A 19,157-nucleotide genomic window follows, 5' to 3' on the forward strand; every position below is an offset into this window, starting at 1 on the left:
ACTATCAATACTAGCATTTACTGAGGGTTTTCTGTGTTGGGACATTGCAGACAGAGTTCAGTTACATCCAAAATTAGTTTCATCAGGTAAAGTCCTGCCCCCAAGGCTCCAGGAGACCTGGGTTTCAGCCTCAACCATGTGGCCTTGCAGAAGTTCCTCCACCACTCATTCTGTTTTGTTTTTTAAACAAGAGGTTGGACAAGATTAGTAGATTGTGAACTTTTTTCTTTCCTGTTTTCAAGCAAGTTCTTCGTCAGCACGCTCACATGTCAGGGAGTAAACGTGGGTGGACGTCTTTGGCTGGTGCTCCAGCCTGGACCTGCTTTCCTTCTCAGTCCTGGACACAGCACTTCCTATTCCCGGGAGGACAGGCCCCAAGCGCCCAGAGTTATCTCATGTCCTAGGCAGCCCAGCCCCACAGGGCAGCGGTTCATGGCTCTGCTCAGGGGGAAAGAAACCTTTTGTAATTGGAGACAAAGGCAGCTCTGGCTGGGGAACTTCCTCTCTGTTTCAGTGAAACAGAAGAGCTGGCAGCGTAGGGCATTCTCAGACTGTAGCGCACAGCGGAATCCCCTGGGGACCTGCAAGGGCAGGTGGATTTGCAGCCATCACTCCCGACCCCGTCCTGAGTCCCTGGATCTGGAGTGGGGGCCCAAGGTATCTGCATTGTAAACAGCCCTCTGCATGATCTGATGCAGAAGATGCAAAAGCTACATGTTGAGAATGATAAGCATGAGGGAAGTAGAACATACGGCAGGGAGTCGATTTTAAGAAAGGCAGACGCATGGTCCTGAAAAGGCAAGTTGAGGGAAGGGTGTGTGTACGTAGGAACCACCCAGGGATTTGGATGTTCGAGGGACTCAGCCCAGCATGCTGCGTCTCTCTGTGTATAATGCGCAGGCAGCGGGCATGGAAAACACGAGCTGGGCCGAACCTGCCAGCAGCAACGCCCTCTGTGTCCTCAGACCAGGGGCTGATTTATGCTGCGGGGAACAGTCCCAGATCAACCTGTTCACGTGTCTTATGTGAGAAACTTCCTCTGTATTATTCTCTTCAATAGACACAAACCCTGGCCCCGTATGAGGAGGCTGCAGTTCTTCACAATTCCCAAGTCCACCTTCTCAGCACTTAGCCTTTAGTCACAACCGCAACGCACATTCTTTGTGCTCTCTCTGGGTGCCGGTCTATGCTGAGGGCTTTCCAGGCATCATCTCACCTCATTTTCACAACTGCCCCACAAAGCAGATGTTGTGTGGATCCCATTCTGCAGATGAAGTTTCCAGCACAAGCAGCTTGGTTCCAGATGTGTTCTCATTTCGCCTTGCCCACCCCACTACCTTCCCTCAGATCTTCAGGGAAGCTTGGTGACGAGAAAAGCTAAGGGTGGCCTTGAGCTCTTAGAGGTTAGCTATTTGACTATGATTCTTTTTTTAAGGTTTTGCTCCTGTTTTAGAGTAATCACATAATTTGCCCTACAAACCAGGATACTTTCTAAGAGTGAAAAGGGACATGATTAATAATTAGCCCAGGACAGCAGACTTAAACTCGGGCTGTCCCAAGAAGCCTGGACGCAGAGTCACTGCATGTTTCAAACTTTGTCCTGCCCTTGACACAGACACTTCAACCTTCGGTTTCAGCAGAGATCTTGGCCTCTGTCAACCACAAACTGGTGCTTGCCAAGGGCATTTACCTCTGTGGAGACTGACCCCTGTGCTGCTGCAGCTGCTGAACTTCGACACTCCCTGAAGGGAGTTCACAGTGGGGAACGAGGCACTCTGTGCTCCAGGGAAACGGTGGAACAGGCCTTTAGACAGATATTTTCAGGAACTGATTTCATGCATCTCCTCATAGGTAGAAAAGCACTAAATCCCTTCATGATGACATCAGCTCCTCGTGACTAGCAGAAAACCTTTTGTAAAATGAGTGCTTGATTGCATTGAACTCCCCTTCACCAAAATCTTGTATATTGACCTTCCGCCACTAACTGTTTGGAGGGTTTCTCAGAGCTCTCTGAGGTGCTGTTTCCTGGGCTACAGCCCTCATGCGTGTGTGCTAAGTCGCTTCAGTTGTGCAAATCTTTTTGACCCTATGGACTGTAAACCGCCAGGCTCCTCTGTCCATGGGATTCTCTAGGCAAGAATACTGGAGTGGGTTGCTGTGCCCTCCTCCAGGGGATCTCTCCGACCCAGGGATTGAATCTGCTTGTCATGTCTCCTGCATTGGCAGGCAGGCTCTTTACTACTGGTGCCATCTGGGAAGCCCTCAGCCCTCATTTTGCCCCAAGTAAAACTTAACTCTCACGTGGTGCATCTTTTTTAGTTGACACCTGCACTTTACAGAGAAAATTGAAACCGCCAGACAGGACTCCCCTTCACTCCTTGCCACAGACAAATCTACCTGCATCTCTGATCATCTTTTCTTAGTGTAAAGAAGAACCATTTTGCAGTCTAAGGCTGGTTCTTTTTTCTGGGCTCTGAATTCCAGTTCCTTGTCATATTCTGGGGGCAATGGGGGCAGCCTAGCTCCATTGACCATCTCCTTTCTTTTCTGCAGCTCCACTCCCCACTTTCTTCTCTTCTCAGCATTTAAATATGTTCATATCTCTCCCATTTAAAAAAAAAAACAAACAGTCAATAGCATAAACAACAAGGTCCTACTGTACAGCACAGGAAACTTTCAATATCCTTGGTAAACCATAATGGAAAAGAATATGAAAAAGAATGCATATATAGGTATAACTGAATCACTTTGCTGTACAGCAGAAAATAACACAATACTCTAAGTCAACTATAGCAATAAAGTTCCCCTCTACCCTCTTTTCCCTTCACCTCTAGCCTTTATTTCTCCTGCCTGTCACAGTAAGCTTTTTGAGAGTATGATTTCTAAGCTCTTGAGCAGGTCTCTGAGGCTCTAAGGTGAGCTGTCTCCAGGGTGCCTCCGGAACCCCCTCTCTCTGCTCTTCGCCGCCTCCCCCCTGGCCCCGCCTGGTCAGGACGCTCCGTGTACTTTGCCCTCTCCCACCCCAGGGATCCTGCCCAGGCTGGTCGCTCACAAGGGACACTCCTTTCTCCTCTGTATCACAGTGGCTCCTCTGGCTGCCGTTCAACAATTTTCAGACTGTTGTTCTCTGCAGCCACCTTCAAATGAATAATCACTCTTTTAACCCTGACATTTAAAACCATCACTGACTCGATGGACATGAGTCTGAGCAAACTCTGGGAGACAGTGAAGGACAGGGAAGCCTGGCGTGCTGCAGTTCATGGGGTCACAAAGAGTCAGACATGACTTAGTGACTGAACCGCAACAATGACAAATTTTAAAAGGTAAATATTATATCGAGCATACAGGCAGCTCCCTTGATGGAATGGAAGACACATGTAGGTCTCAATGTGCTTTGCTGTGAGAGGAAATTTACCCATACAGCTAATTACCCACACAGCCATTACCCACACAGCTAATGGCTCTGCTGTGTGGGTCCTAGCCTTTCCAGATCTGATGGAAAGCTAAGAGAAAGCCTGATCAAAGGTTTGACCCTTTATTATCCCCCTATCCTTTCATCAGAGCAGGACCAGCTTTTCACCAGCCCATGTTTTCCCCAAGGCTGTTACATCAAGAGAATTGGAATGGGAGGCTTATTTCTCATTAACTTATTTCCTCTAAAGACCCAGGCAGAGGAGACAGTGGATCTAAGTTTGACTGGCTCAACTACTTTATCATATATAATAGTACAACAACCTAGGTTCAACCAAAACGGGACCTTTGGCAAGAACTTGGGTGGAGGTCGTCTTTCTGGGAGACCATCCAGGAGGCCAATATGAAAGAATGAGGAACATGAGATGGGGAAGGGAGAAAAGCCCATAACAGTTGTGTTCATGGTTGGTTATTGCTGTGGGCTGAAACACCCTGAAGAACAAGCCTCAGGATTATCCCTGGGCAGGGAATAAAGAAAGGGCAGGGAGGAAGGGCAGGGAGGCTGAGGCATTTATCCATCAACTCAGCGTTCCACTGACTCCAGGGGTTACCTATGGGGTCTGTGCATTCCCCTGCACTTCTTGGCTGCATTGCACCTGGACTGATGCAATTCCAATGCTGCAGAGAAATACCCTGAAACGGAAAAGCAAAGGTGCAAACTTCAGGGTGGAGGTCGCAGTCCTGGAACTGTCCACCACTGTGCTGCAGAAATCAGCTGGGTCAAAGACTGTGGTAAGGGGATCCTCTGTGTTAGCTGGAATTCTCCCTGCCGTGGCTCACTGAGGTGTCCCTGGGACAGGAATGGAGAGATGAAAGGCAACATGGGGGGACCTTCCTCTGTGAAATTTACAACCAGAATGAAGGAGAACCCAGGTCATCGCTCTCTGAAACTCCCTCATCCATGGAGAGAGGGAACTCAGACAGAGGTTTCCTTTTTTTCTATTTTGTTATTATTATTATTGGCTGCACCACATGGCTTGTGGGATCTTAGATCCCCAACCAGGGATGGAACTTCTGCCCTCTGCGTTGGAAGTGCAGAGTCCTAATTACTGGACCGCCAGGGAGTGCCAGAAAGAGATTTCTTTAGAAATAACTTTTCATTGTCATTCCCCATCTCATGGGCTTCTCAGATGGCTCAGTAGTAAAGAATCCACCTGCCAGTTTAAGAGCTACAGGAGACGTGGGTTTGATCCCTGGGTGGGAAAGATCCTCTGGTGGAGGAAATGGCAATTCACTCCAGTATTCTTGCTGGGATAATCCCATGGACAGAGGAACCTGGTGGCTCCACTGTCCATGGGTTGCAAAGAGTCAGACACGACTGAGTGACTGAGCATGCACACACCCCACCTTATCCCCTAAAGGACAGATGATGTTATGTCTGACCACCAGCCAAAGGAGGGTCTTCAGGGAAAGGACACCGAGAGCTTCGAAATGCACGCCTGCAGGTGAGAGTCCAAGGGGACTGGAGCTTCAGTCAGGCTTTGGAGAATTAAAACCAACTGTGGAGTAAGATGGGACTCCCATGTGGCAGCCGGGAGGGTGGTGCTGCGCTGTAGATCTCAGAATCTGTCAGGGCTAGGAATGTTCTGGTGGGCGACTGAGGACCACCAAGAGACACAGCCTGCTGCTTGCTTGGCCTGAGTGCCATTCAATAGGGACAGTTGAAGGGGTGATGGGTGGAGATGAGATGTACAACCAGATGTCCAGGGGCTGAGGAAAGACTTTTAAAGGATGACTCAGAATAGAGACGCATCCTTCCTGGGTCAAGAAGAGAGAGAAGGAACCAGCAGAAACGTGTAAAACCCCACAAAACTGCTCCTCAGTGGAGTCCTTCTTAACCGTCTGCCGGACCCACAGAGTGCAAAGACACTCAGCCGGGTGAGAACGATTCCACCCCCTCCCCTCCCTGCCCACCCTCCTGGAGCTGAGGAACATTAATTGGGGAGGGGGGGCAAGTTGAAGCGAGCAGAGGGAGGGGGAAGCTGAGCAGAGAGCAGGGCTTCTCCCACTCTCCTGTGTAAGCTTCCAGCCTGAAACAGACATAAGCCAGGGCAAGGGGAGACTGCTCAATTTTATGTAAGTTAAGAATTTTGTATATTACATGGGAAAAGAAGTTCTCATTTCTGAACTGAGAGCAGAAAACCGAAGCCGAGGTTCTCATCTGTCGCAGGGGAAGACCACCCCACTGAGTAAGATTGAAGAGCAGTGAGAGATGGAAATGGAGCTGCATTTGGGTAAAAATCCATGAGCCAGAATGAAAAATCAGACTTCTGGAGCACTTGAAAATCATGTTTGGAAAAGGGCTTTCTCCACACTGAACTTGGAGGTCTTAGTGAGTGTGGGCTGGGGGTGGGAGGAAGTGATGACAATTATTTCTCCCTGCTCAATAAGTATCATGTACCATTTACAGAGACAGTGTTTTAATCAATCTGCCCATAGTCACCTTTTGTCTGATCAGCATATTCACTACAGTGGCCATGAAGGTGCCCCTGAATCGCCTTCAGCTTCAAGGGGTGCAGTTAGCTGGCAGCCTCCAGCTGCAGCACCTGCAGGACCCACGAGAGACCCATGTACTTCCGGGGCGGCCCCAGCCAATGGCTGTGCACAGTGAGGATGCGGGAGCTCCACTCCAGGGCTCGCTGCTTTGTTAGTGAGACTGTCTGCTCAGCATCATGGTGTCAGGCTCTCCTTGCTCATTTCTGCTTCCTTCCACTTTTATCTTTTATGTGCCCCTCACCCTCCCTCGCCCACACAGATTAAACCTCTTTTACTCCTAACTCCATCATCTGCTTCGCAGAGAACCTAACTCATATGCTCATCTTTTCAACTGATTTTTTTTCTTCTTTGCTTTAATACTATTTTTAAATGAGATTATGTTAAAAAGTTTTCATACTCAGACTGAGACCTGATCTACTCTTTTAAAAAACCCCAACCCCCAAGATTTGATAATGATATAAATTGAACTTTAAGAACTGTCTACTTCATTCTTGTCTTCCCTTAGCATATCTCACTCATCCTTGAAGTCTTAGCTTAAATATAATTTCTCCTCGAAAGCTTTTCCCCAACCCTTCTGACTTCAGCTTTGGTAAATCCCTTTGTCACAGGTCCCCCCAATTTCCCTTTGGTAAGACTCATCAAACTTGCGGTTACTTGGCTGTGGTCAGTTGTTGGCCTCTGCTATCCTAAAGCCATGATCTAAAATTCTTGGTCACTGCTAATCACCCAGCACTTAGGACAGAGCCTGGGCCAAGGAAGCTACTCAATAAATACCTAACTGAGCATCAGATCTGATAATCTAAGGTATGGGATGTTGGCACATATCTGCCTGTAATTGTGCCCTTCATCTTGAGAGTATCACTCTAGCTCCTGATTACAGCAAAACTCACAGAATTGAGTACTAGAAGAAACTTAAAGATTATCCCATCTGAGCACCCATGGAACATCCAACAATCCAAGACTGTCCAATCTTAGTTTGAATACGAGGGACAGAAATTACCCTCAAAGGCTACCCACTGTGTCCTGGACAGCTCTGATCGTCAGGTTTCCTAGAGCTTTAGTTCATTTCATATTCTCACAGAATGATTTAATATCTTTTGATAATATTGACAACATAGGTAGGCTTTCTGGTCTAAACTGAGTGTTAGTCACTCAGTCATGTTTGACCCTTTGCAACCCCATGGAACTGGGGGTTGGGGGAAGGAGTCAAAATTTCTCTTCTTATGAATAGTCTCTTAAATGGGAACCTAGCTAACTTGAAATAGAAAGACTTCATTCATTCATACATGCCAAAAATATCAGTTGGGTGCTAAATGTGTCTAGCATGGGAACCAGCATCAGTAGGACATAGAGAGATGTCCCAAAATATGGAGTCTGCCTGGGGAGATAAAGATATTTATAAGATCAAATGATCACAGCAACATAGGAACTGCCAAGGGAGATCTGAGGCAGAGTATCCTGAGAACCAAGTGACAGGGTTGGATAGAAACTGTTGGAAGAGCTTGGGGAAGGTGGTGTGTCTGGGAAGCCTGGGAATACAGGAGGCAGGGATCTAGGAAGGGTTCACTTAGGAAGTGGGATTTCAGTTGAGTGCTATGGACAGGAAACTTGAGGCAGTGGGTAAACCACCTTGCCAATCAGGCTCGAGAGATGTCTTCCCAAGATGGACAGGGAGGGGCTTGGTGAGATGGGGAAGTTGGAGGGCGGCTAGCTGCGGGAGGACCACTTCCCTCTCCCCGGGACTGTCAGTCTGCTTCCAGAAGCTCCCCATCAGCTCGCCTTCCTTACAGCCTTCAGGGCTGACCAGGCCACACTCCCAGGACACAGGCTACTGGCATGGGAGCATTTCCGTGGCTGCTCCTCCTCGTGCTGTCCCAGGAAGGTGAGACAGACTGCCAGCTCCAGAACAGGAGTACCTCATTTCCTCCCTGTGCTCCTGTTCTGCGGGGCCCTTGGCCTAGCAAGTCGCTGCCTTTGGGACTGAGTTTTTCAGCTCTTCTGGAGTAAAGAGGACTAGGGTGTGACTTTAGTGCAGGAAAAAGAGATGAGGAAACCTGTGGACACGGAAGGGGAGCCACCCTAAGGACAGCAAATGGAGAAGAGAGAATTTGGAGGGTGAGGTGCAGATGGAAACCAAACTCTGGTAGGTGCTCAAGTCAGGTGCAGCTAAGAGCTAGAGCCAGAAGAGGCAGATGGAGGATGAGATTGAGTGTGGGTCACAGAAACTACTCAACTGAGGCTGAGACCACGGCCCACTGCCAGTCTCAGCAGCCCAGAGATACCACTTGTGTTGTTTCCATCTTTCTGAAGTTTTATTTCTTTATTTACTGACTTGGCTGTATGGGGTCTTAGTCACAGCACACGGGATCTTCATTGTGAGTCATGCAGATCTTGTGTTGAGGTGCATGAATTATCTCTCATTGTGACGTATGGACTCAGTAGTTGTGGCGCTCAGGCTTAGTTGTTCCCCAGCACGTGGGATCTCAGTTCCCCAACCAGGGATCGAACCTGCATCCCCCGCATTGCAAGGCAGATCCTTAACTGCTGGACCACCAAGGAAGTCCTAATCTTTTCTTTCTTTATCTGCAGCTGAAGGGTACTCTGGAGATGGTGTGGATCCTGAGGAAGTGGTTGGGATCTTTCACGAGTCCATCAGCCTCCCCCTGGAAATGCCATTTGATGAGGAGGTTGAGAACATCATCTGGTCCTCCCACAAAAGGCTTGCCACTGTGGTGCCAGAGAAAGAGGGATATCCGGCTACCATCATGGTGACCGACCCTCGCTATGAGGGCCGAGTAAACTTCCTGGAGCCCACCTACTCCCTCTACATCCAAAATCTGAGCTGGGAGGACTCAGGACCTTACCAAGCTCAAGTCAACCTGAGGAGGTCCCAGGTCTCCACCATGCAGCGCTACAATCTACGCATCTATCGTGAGTTTACTGGGAACCATAGCGCTGCCTTTCCTGACTCTCTTGAGGTTTCTACACAAAGGACCAAGGGTCTTAGGACTCGGGGTTACGGCTTGAGGGCCTGGGACTGGAAAGCATTCTGTCTCCAGTGTGTCTGACCTCAGCTACAGGTAAAGTGACCTGGAGTAGCAAGGCCCTGGGCTCTGAGCAGTATCTGTGGATGTGTTGTGAAAGCGGTCAGGGCTTTGCCTACAGATGTCTTAGGAAGCCTTTCTGTTCCTATGAGATTTTGCATCCTGGCCGTGAATGCCACCTCCATATTTTTTTTTTTTATTGGCTGCACTGGGTCTTCACAGCAGTGAGCAGGGGGTCCTCTTGTTGCAGGACAGGGGCTCTAGAAGGCGGGCTCAGGAGCTGTGGTGGCCTGGCTTAGTTGCCACGCGTCATGTGTGATCTTAGTACCCCAATCAGGGATCAAACTCAAGTCCCCAGCATTGGAAGGTGGATTCTTAACCACTGGACCACCAGGGAAGTCCTGCCACCTCTATTCCTAAGCCTTTTATCCTCCTCTTTGATTTGAGGGCTACTAATCCTGTCTACTTGAACCCAAATTCCCTCTTAATGCTTATGACATTGACTGATATTCTACCTTGAATTGTACATACACTGACTAAACTGTAAGTGCCCTCAGGAGGTGATAATATTTTCTAGGATCAAAGAGGCAGGACAGAGTTTGAAGGAAGGTGGGGTGCAAAGGTAAGAGAGGGAAGGCAAGGCATAAAGGGACAGTAGAAGATGCCAACAGCAGCTCTCTTGTCTTGGCAGCCGCCCTGGGAACCACAGGTTGGATGGTGGCTGGGCGCTGTTAGTTTGGCCCCTCCCTCATTTAGGTGAAGCAGGTCTCAGTGGGCAGCATCAGTACCCCAGTGTCGAAGAATTTAGAAAAACAGACCCAGTCCCTGATCACTCAGAGGGGCTTTGTGTTTCTCCTTCATCTAGGACGCCTGTCACAGCCTCAGATGACAGTGAACTTTGGGACCCCTGGGGAAGGAGGTGCCTGTAATCTGTCCCTGATATGCTCTGTAGAGAAGGCGGGCCTGGATGTGACCTACACCTGGATATCCTGGGAAGATGGCGCTGACACAGCCCATGAAGGCTCCATCCTCAGAGCGTTCTGGAGGCCTGGGGACAAGGCTGTCTCTTACACCTGCAGGGCCAGCAACCCTGTCAGCAACATCACTTCCCATCCCATTCGAGCTGGGTCCTTCTGTGCAGGTACCAGGGTCCCAGAGACAGCCCCTGAGCCACTGCAGGGTCTCAGGGTTACCACACCCTTCTCCTCAGGAGAGAATGTGGAGTCTAGAACCTAACCCCTCCCGTAGAGAGTTGACCCCTGGATTGGGGAGGGGCTTCCCTTTTGCTTTTGCTCACAGCTTGGAAGCTGGGAAGGTCCCTTCTAGGTTGAGATTGCTCCCTAGATCACAATCTCTGAGACTGTGTGAAAAGAATATATATCCCTGAGATACTTGCCAAGGAACATCAACTGACAGTGAACCTGAGACCTCCTTGGTGGAATTTGGGATGGGTGTCTTCCCCTAAATCCAGATCTTCCCTCTGGTAAGCTCCTCTGTCCTTGCCTTCTCTGCCTCAGATCCTGGCTATCCTTTGGAGAAGGCCTCCACTTCCTTCTGTCTTCTGGCCAAGGGATTGCTCATCCTCTTGCTCTTTGGAACACTGGCCGTGGGCTCCTGGTTCATCCGAGTCCAGACAAGAGGCAAAGTGCCAAGAATGAAGAAACTCAAGAGAGACAGAATGAGACTGAGAAAGAAGCGGCAGCCTGGCCCCAGCCTGAGCTGATGGCCCTGGAGGCCCCTGTGCTGAGCATTGTCTCTTCTCAGCCCCAGGGAAATCTTCCTCCTCCCCAGGCTCATCTCTTCCCAGGGGATCAAGGGGCGGGCATCCAAAGGGCCATGCTCCCAGAGGGAAGATTGTCTGGCAATGAAGTCAAACCGGGTGACCCCACTCTGGAGGAGCTGTGTAGTCTTTCACTGGGTGACTCCGGCAAAACCTGCTTTCCTGCCTTTCCTTCCCTTCTAGGTGACCCCTTCCATGCCACCTGCTTTCCACAACTGCCTTAGGAAAAGAAAGTGAGTCTAAAAGACCTCCTCACAATGCGGTATTGGTATGTTATTATTCACACCTAACCCATTCCCCACCAACACGCATAAGATTTACACTTCAATAAGAAGAGTGAGAGATTCCTTTTAATCTAAATGAAGCTGTGACTCCTGAATGGGAAATTTCAGGCACCAAGAATTCTGCATGAGGGCTGTATTATTCCTATTATTCCTGCCGATTCTTCTGCTTTCATACCCTCCTTACACCCTGGCTGATGAGTTCACTAAGTGACTCACCCACCCGACATTAATCTACCGACTGGGAGCTATGAAGCACCCCAGTGCAATCCAACTCTGGGTCTCAGTTGAGCCTGGTGACCTTCCCATCATCTCCCTGATGCCAGTTGCTCTGGGCCTCTGTTGCCTGCCCCATAGAGATGGCAGCTCAGTTGGATTAATAGCATAGGTCTGCATACTTCCCTGGTGATCCAGTGGCTAAGACCCCATGCTCCCAGTGCAGGGGCCCAGGTTTGATCCCTGGTCAGGGAACTTAGATCCCACATGTTGCAACTAAGAGTTTGCAAGCTGCAACTAAAGAGGTGGCATCCATCAATGAAGATCAAAGATCTCGTGTGAGGCGACTAAGACCTGGTGCAACCAAATAATTCAATAAAATAAAAATAAAAAATAAAAAAAACCAGCAGGGGTCGAGACTCTTGACCTCTGCTTGTAATTGGTATTAGAGTCCTGTCTATTCCTTATCCATAGATTTCCACATCTCACACCTTCTATCGGGCCTGGATTAATGCCTGCCCCCTACACATATATTACCCTCCCCTCCCCCTGCTCTCCTGGCAAAGACCTTATTTTATGTTCTTGCTCTTTCCCAAGCCCAGTGATCAGTATGAATTCCTCATCCTCTGCTTGTCTCAGTCCCCTCCCCAGATCAGATCTTGTGAATGCTACTTAATGTAGCTGCTGTGGCAGGGTACGGAGTGGAGGGTGAAATGGGGAGGGGACTGAAAGCTGCTCATGCCACAGGACGTGCTGAGGGAGTGAGTGACCTGGAGGAGGGTGGTGTGGGATACTGTAGTGTCGTGGTCTTCGTAGACTGGGACCTGGGGACTGGAGTTGACGAGGACGCAGGGTCCCAAGTCTCGAGTGAAACAAGGGTCCATTATTTGCAGAAATGCATGCTTATATGTCTTCAATAAAATGATTACTCAGCCATTAAAAAGAATGAAATTCCACCAGTTGCAACAAAATGGATAGTCCTGAAAGGTCGCTGAAGGGAGTCCCTGAAGGGAATCCAAGCAGGTGCTCTTTCCCATGATCTCAGTCCTGAGAACTGTGTGCAGCTCTGCTCGTTCCTGTTTCCCAGGAACTGATAAGGAACAGAGAGTCCTTGAGAAATGGCATACAAAGGAAGAAAACAACGTATTGGATCCCTTAAAGTTGAGCATCCCCTGACACTGTAGGGAGCGCCCTGGGTGGGATCCCAGGAGATCTGGGCTGTGCTCTGCCACTGGCCTCTGGCTTGGGACACATGGTCCAGCAGATGTCCACGGAGGCACCGTCCCTTTCGACTAGAAACACGCCCTTTGAAGAGAGCAGGCACAGGTACCGCTGACTGGTGCTCCAAGGCTAAGGGAAGGCCTTGGCTCTGACAGGGGCGGGATGGGCTAGTAACCCCAGGGAATTGTAGAGGAGGGACTGAGGGGTCAAGACAGGGCTGTGTGGCAGAAGCCATGCCAGACACCTCTCTGCATTTCGCTTTCCCCTCTTAGTGAGGAGAAGGATACTGACCTCCAAAGCACGTCCCACGGAGAAGGACGCTGAGACTGTGGAGGGGCAGATGGACTCACTGGGGACCGTAGGGACCAAGGATGGCTTCGGAGGAAACGGGACACAGGGGACTTCCCTGGTGATTCGGTGGCTAAGACTCCATGCTCCCAGTGCAGGGGGCCTGGGCCCCATCCCTGGTCGGGGAAGTAGATCCTACACGCCTCAACGGCGCACATGGACCAGGCACTGGGACGCCCCAAGAGGAAGCCTCCAGCAAGGGGCATGGAGGAAACCAAGAGCCAGGGCTTCCAGGGACGGAAGGAAGCAGAGCCAGGAGGTAAGCGGGGGCATCCTGTCTCGATTACTGGTCAGGAGGCCGAGCCCTGCAGGGCCTGGGGAGGAGGTGGTGACGTTGGGAAAAGAAAAAGAAAAAAGAAAGTTTAGTTTCTAAGTCCACTCCCCAAAGAGGTCCTAAGACTAGTAACGGATCCACTCTATTCCCTGAGGGCCCGAGTCCTTGTCCCGCTGGAAGGCAGTCCCTGTGCCTTGCGTTGGCCTGAGCAGTTCCACCTCCAAAAAGGCATGAAGATCTAGGACCAAACCTGCAGCCCCCAACTCCTCTAATTTCTTTAATACCTCTCTGGTAACTGAGTGGAAAAGGCCAACAGCCGTCTTGCATACATGGGGGCAGTTATTTTCTTGTGAATTTCAGAGTCTGGCACAGAAGATCAATAAGGGAAGGAATGGTCCCTGTATAGTCAGCTGATGGCTCTCCCTAAAATACAGGGGAGCACCTCTCACACCCAGTCTGAACGGAGAAAGGCTGAGGTCTCAGTTCCAACCAGCCCAGAGCACCTGGATGCGGAACATCCAGACTTAGAAGAAGGTGGAATACAAGCTTAGAAAGACTCGGGCCTCTTCCTCTACAGAAAACCGGGATAATAATCAGCTGGTAACACTTTGCTTTTTGCTAAGTTTGCTCTGTTGAGACAGGTGAAAAGCAAACTGAGGGGAGGAGGATAACACTTAAGCACCGAAGTGTCAGGCACTGGGCTTGCACTGGAGAGGCGGCAAAGGTACTCTCTGCCCTTGGAACTCTTTGTGGGGTGTGTTAGATGTAACTACAATGAGGTGTGTCAAGGGCTGCGGGTGAAGGTGAGGACCTACGGGTGGTGGGAGTTGTCAGCGATGGTGTCCTGGAGGGAAGAGGTAAACAGAACTTTGACCTGTGACTGCCAGTGAGTTCCCAGGGAAGGGAGAAAAAGGACTTTGTAGCCAGACAGACGGAGAAGGCAATGGCACTCCACTCCAGTACTCTTGCCTGGGAAATCCCATGGACAGAGGAGCCTGGTGGGCTTCCATCTATGGGGTTGCACAGAGTCGGACACGACTTAGTTGGATGCAACTTAGCAGCAGCAGCAGCAGCAGCAGCCAGACAGAAGATAAGAAGAAAGCCATTGATAAGTGAACAAGCACCATGAATTCAAGGGACTAGGAGGCCACGCGCTGCACCCTGGGATGAATGGGTAGTCTGGAGAGGCAGGCAGGTCTCCTCTGATAGGCTAAGAGCTGAGGTGGCGGGGGCGGGGATTTAAGGATGAAGCAAGACCAGCTCCACATCCGCAAGGAGCTTCGGTCTCACCAGGTTAGAAAACAGGCACGCCAACAGCCAGGAGACAGTCAATGATGAATGGTAACTCTTTTCTGATCTGGACACAGGACCAGTGCTCATAGCATATAGTCAGCAAAGTTGCTGGAATTGACAACATTGTCTAGTCTTCCTGTCAACAAGTTGAAAATATGTGGGCTAGTTTAAGCTTTGGTAGAATGATGCTAGGTAGAATCCTAGCCGATTGAACAAATTTTTCCAGAGAATATTTATGGATAGGACTTTTTTTTTTTTTTTTTTTTACCAACTTTCCCTTCCAGTATGATGAGGGAGCAACTTAGGGTCAGATTCCTTTTCTTACCAGAAAGCTGTCAAGATGCACCTGAATCGGAGCAAAATGATGATAATAATAAAATACAAAATTAGCATCTCCCCACCCCAAAAGAGAAAAGACTGTATCTTAAACTTAAAAAAATCGAAAACCATTTCAAATCCCAATTTTACAAAAAAGTTATTTTAATGTCCAAACGAAATTAACTTATCCTCAAGAAAATACTGGAGACAGTGAAATTGCAACCTTTGAACCAGAGATGGAGCCCATTCTAACACAGGGGAAGGAGATCTTTTGTATTAGTTGGTGAGGGCCCAAGATATAACAAATGTCACACTCTTCCACCATCTTTCCCAGGCATTCTACTTGGCCTTGCTTTCCTGTTGTGTTCACTAGGTGTTTTCATTAGAGTCTCAGCACTGTTAGGTCAGTTTGTCACATTTTAACATTTGAAGGGCCACTTTGAGAGACTTTGCTGGAGGGATAGTGAGAGAAATCATTCCATTGCTCTTGCCTGCTCCCCTCCTTCACTCCCTTCCCACATTTTCATCTCAGGTGGTGAAAAGCACCCAGATCTTTACACCTTTAGAACTTCCCAGCAGTCAAGTCCCTGAAGATGGAATGAATTACTACAAGGGGTGGTAAGCTTCTTAGCCCAGAATTTAGTCAGAAAGGGCTGGATGACCACCCGGAAGGGAGGATGTGGAAGGGATACTGGTGTGAGCTGTGGTCAGACCCATCCTGTTGGGTCTTCTTGGTGCCATGGGTACGACTGGGAATCAAATGCCTGGTGCACTCTGTGAGTGGCAGGAGTTCAGACTGGGGTGAGATTAGCACGCTGCTTTTAGGGAAGGCTTCCAGGGGAGCACCAGGACAGGCTTTTGTTGTTGTTTAGTTGCTCAGTTGTGTCCGACTCTTTGCAACCCCATGGACTGCAGCACACCAGTCTTCCCTGTCCTTCACCATCTCCCAGAGCTTGTGCAAACTCACGTCCATTGAGACAGTGACTCCATCCAACCATCTCATCCTGTTACCCCCTTCTCCTCCTGCCTTCAATCTTTCCCAGCATCAGGGTCTTTTCCGGTGAATCAGCTCTTTATATCATGTGGCCAAAAGACTGGAGCTTCAGCTTCAGCATCAGTCCTTCCAGTGAATATTCAGGACTGATTTCCTTTATGATTGACTTGTTTGATCTCCTTGCAGTCCAAGGGACTCTCAAGAGTCTTCTCCAATTCTGCAGTTAGAAAGCATCAATTCTTTGGCGCTCAACCTTCTTTATGGTCCCACTCTCACATCCATAGATGACTACTGGAAAAACCCTAACTTTGACTATCCAGACCTTTGTCGGCAAAGTGATGTCTCATCTTTTACCCTATCTAGGTTGGTGATAGCTTTTCTTCCAAGGAGCAAGCATCTTTAAATTTCAGATTTGTGGTAGGGAAGAAGTCATGACCCTGCATCCCCAAGACAGCACCAAGTTGAGGAAGCAGAGGCTGCAGGGCTGACATGCAAGATGTGTTTCTGCCTGAGTTTGAAGTCCCCAAGGCGGGTGGGTTTGACGGAGTCTAGGCTGGGATTCACTCCAGCTCTGCCCTGTGTTCTTGGGGAGGTTACTTCACCCTGTAGTACCTCAGTTTTCTTATTTGTCACACGGAGCTTTACATACTTCACAGAGTTTCCGTACAGGTCACATAGGAGTCCCGAAGCACCTAGTCCAGGGGCTGGCTCCCTGCAGGGGCTCAATAAGTGATCGTTTATTTCAGTCCTCCTCTCCCCATCTCCCGTGCCAGGATGTCTCTCTCTAGTTTCTTCCCTCTGGACTCGTTTCTCTGGGTGGTTGGTGCTGGGAGCTGACTTGGCAACCTCAGGCTGGGAGCGCTGCCTTCCCCTCTGCACACAGTGGGAGGCGCCTGGGCAAGATTTGGGAGCTCGCCAGTGCAGACAGGTATTTCCAGTCCGGCCAGAGAAGAATATGTGGAGGTGGAGGTGGCGATGGGGATGGGGGAGGAGATCAGAGGGGCGGGGTGGATCCCCTGGGAGGAGGGCGGGGAGTCCTGCTCCCTGCCTGGTGCTTCTGCCCTCCAGGTTCGAGTTTCAACCCTGGCTGCCGCATCTGCGGTTAAGCCCGTTAGGCGAAGGGAGGACGTCTAAGGTGGCTTACCCAGGAAGGAAGGAGTGCAAGGAACCAGCTACGGGTCAGCTCCTGCGACCCGGGGAGCCCGGGCCTTGACCCGCTTAGCCGCGCAAGCTTGCCGCGGGAAGCGGCCGACCGATCGGTCTTTCCACGCTTCGTTGTATCGAGCTCCACCAGGGGGCGACCCGGGCCCACGTGCCACGGAGCCCTGCTCTCCCGAAACTACAATTCCCAGGCCGCTCGGGGTTCGCGCCCGCCTCGCCTCGCCTTCTGCTAGCTCCAATTGGCCGCCGCGGGAGGGGGATTGGCGGTCTCCAGGGCGACGGGAGGCGCTCGGGGCATCCGAGGCGGGGAGGCGGGCCCGCCCCCTATTGTGTAGCTGGAAGAGTGAGGCCGAGCGGTGCGGAGCAGGTGAGGGCGGGGGTGTTCTGGGGGCAGTGGAATGGGGGTGCCAGCGAGGGGATGAACAGTGCGGGAGTTATGGGGGACAGGAGAAAGCGGGGGAATTGTGGAATTCTTTGGGGGAGCAGAACTAGGGGAGTTCTGGGGAGTGAAGTGGAATTCTTGGTGGGTGGATGGTGACTCCGGAGAACTGGGGGAGTTCGGAAGTAGTGTGTGTGTGTGTGCGTGTGGAGGTGGGGAGGGGGGTTCGTTCTTGGTGGGTTCCAGACGCAAGGAGGAGTTCCAGGGGTCCGGAGACGGCAAGGGAGAAGAGAATTGAGGGCGGGGTATCAGAAGTGTATTGTGGGCTGAGGCAGGAGCATTCCACGGAGGAGAGGATGGGAGAAGTGGGCGGGTGGCGATTCTGGGGGAGACCGGGAGTTCCTTGAAGCACCGAGGATCTGGTGCAATTGGAGATCAGGTGCGAAGAGTGGGAATTGTGGGGGGTGGGGAAGGTTGTGAGAAGTGGGGATAACTGGGATGGGAGAATGAGAGGGTGCTGGGTGGGGAGAGCAGGTGAAGCCTAGTGGCGGCAGAAGAGTTGGAAAGCTCTTAGGAAAAACAGAGGGATTCTGGGCAAACCTGGGTTTACTAGGGTTTTCGGAACACTGAGCCAGGAGGGAATTGGGAGTTCTTATGCATTTAGAAGAAGATATGTCTGTGACGTATGGGAGAACTTGGGGCAGTGGGAAGCCGGGGGCTGCTTGCTGGTGACTTATCAGGAGTTAGATGTGCAGGGCCCCTCAGTAGAGGCAGGGATCAGGCTGGGGGACATGGGGGAGGTTTTACAGCCGGTCTTGACCTGTGAGGCCAGGAGCGGGGTGGAGACCTATAGAGCAGAGTCCACTTAGGTCTGCCAGGTCCAAGGCAGCACCACCCCACTGTGACTTCCCTAGATGCTTAGGCCCTGGGGCTGTCAGGACCTCCTCCCCTCCAGCCCCCAGGGCTCACTCTGTACACCCTAGGGACTCTTGGGCTTTTTAGCTTCATATGGGCCATGCCTCTGGGGTTGGGGAAGCGAGAGCCTGGCAAACCTTGGGCCCCGAGGATGCTGGAGGGAGAGAAAAATGGGAGGAACTTGGGTCATGGGTCTGGCAAGACGGAGGGCTGCCTTGGCAGCATCAGGAAGAGGAAGTGGCACCAGCCGCCAGCTCACAAGCCCTGGGACGTGCCCAGACCTGGAGAATGCTGCCTGGGCACCCCCAAACCAGCAGATGGAGAGGGAGCTCCTCTCCCAAGTGTCTGACGCATTCATGGCTAAAGCAGTATTGGGAGGTTGAGTGGAGAAAGAGATACAAGATTCCTGGCTCGTAGGGTTCACAGAGGCTGCAGAAATGAGGCAAGGATCTGGCGGGCACTTTCTGGGGGTTTTCATCCCAACTTTGCCTTTGACTGACTGTGTACACCTAAGCAGGCTTCTCTGAGATCCTCACTGTCCTTATATGTCACCGTGCGGTGGAGGTGATAATACTGGTTCTATCTTGCTCTCTGCTACCTTGTTAATTAGCATCAGGACTAAGGACAGAGGACAGAGAGAAGGCTGGACCATGGGGGCTCTGTATCTCCCATACTTAACTGACCAGTCCTTTTCCAAGTATAGGGGAACCCCAGTTCCCTCGTGGCGCAGATTTCCAAGAGCTTGAGTAAAGAGGGTATCCCCAGAATTCCTCAGCTTTTCCTATGATCTTTCCAGCCCTCTGCTTCCCACATGTCCTTACCTGTCTGGTCTCCCCACCCCAGCACTCCCTCACCCTTTCGCCACTTATCTGCGCTCCTCTTCCCTTTCTCTACCTTTGCTCACCTCCGGCTTTCCTCTAACTCCAACTCCGGGAGGAGGGAGGGGTTCCTCTGATTTCCAACACT

General features: G+C 50.7%; 1 protein-coding gene across 1 annotated transcript; it reads left to right on the forward strand.

Moving 5' to 3' along the window:
• The first annotated feature begins 7,803 nt into the window (after positions 1–7,803).
• On the forward strand, positions 7,804–10,734 carry SLAMF9 (SLAM family member 9). The gene is made up of 4 exons (XM_052637998.1): positions 7,804–7,849; positions 8,557–8,898; positions 9,877–10,152; positions 10,529–10,734. The coding sequence occupies exons 1-4, from the start codon at positions 7,804–7,806 to the stop codon at positions 10,732–10,734; spliced, it is 870 nt and encodes a 289-aa protein (XP_052493958.1).
• Positions 10,735–19,157: the final 8,423 nt, after the last annotated feature.

The sequence above is a fragment of the Budorcas taxicolor genome, chromosome 3, assembly GCF_023091745.1.
Source record: "Budorcas taxicolor isolate Tak-1 chromosome 3, Takin1.1, whole genome shotgun sequence".
Taxonomy (NCBI): Eukaryota; Metazoa; Chordata; class Mammalia; order Artiodactyla; family Bovidae; genus Budorcas; species Budorcas taxicolor.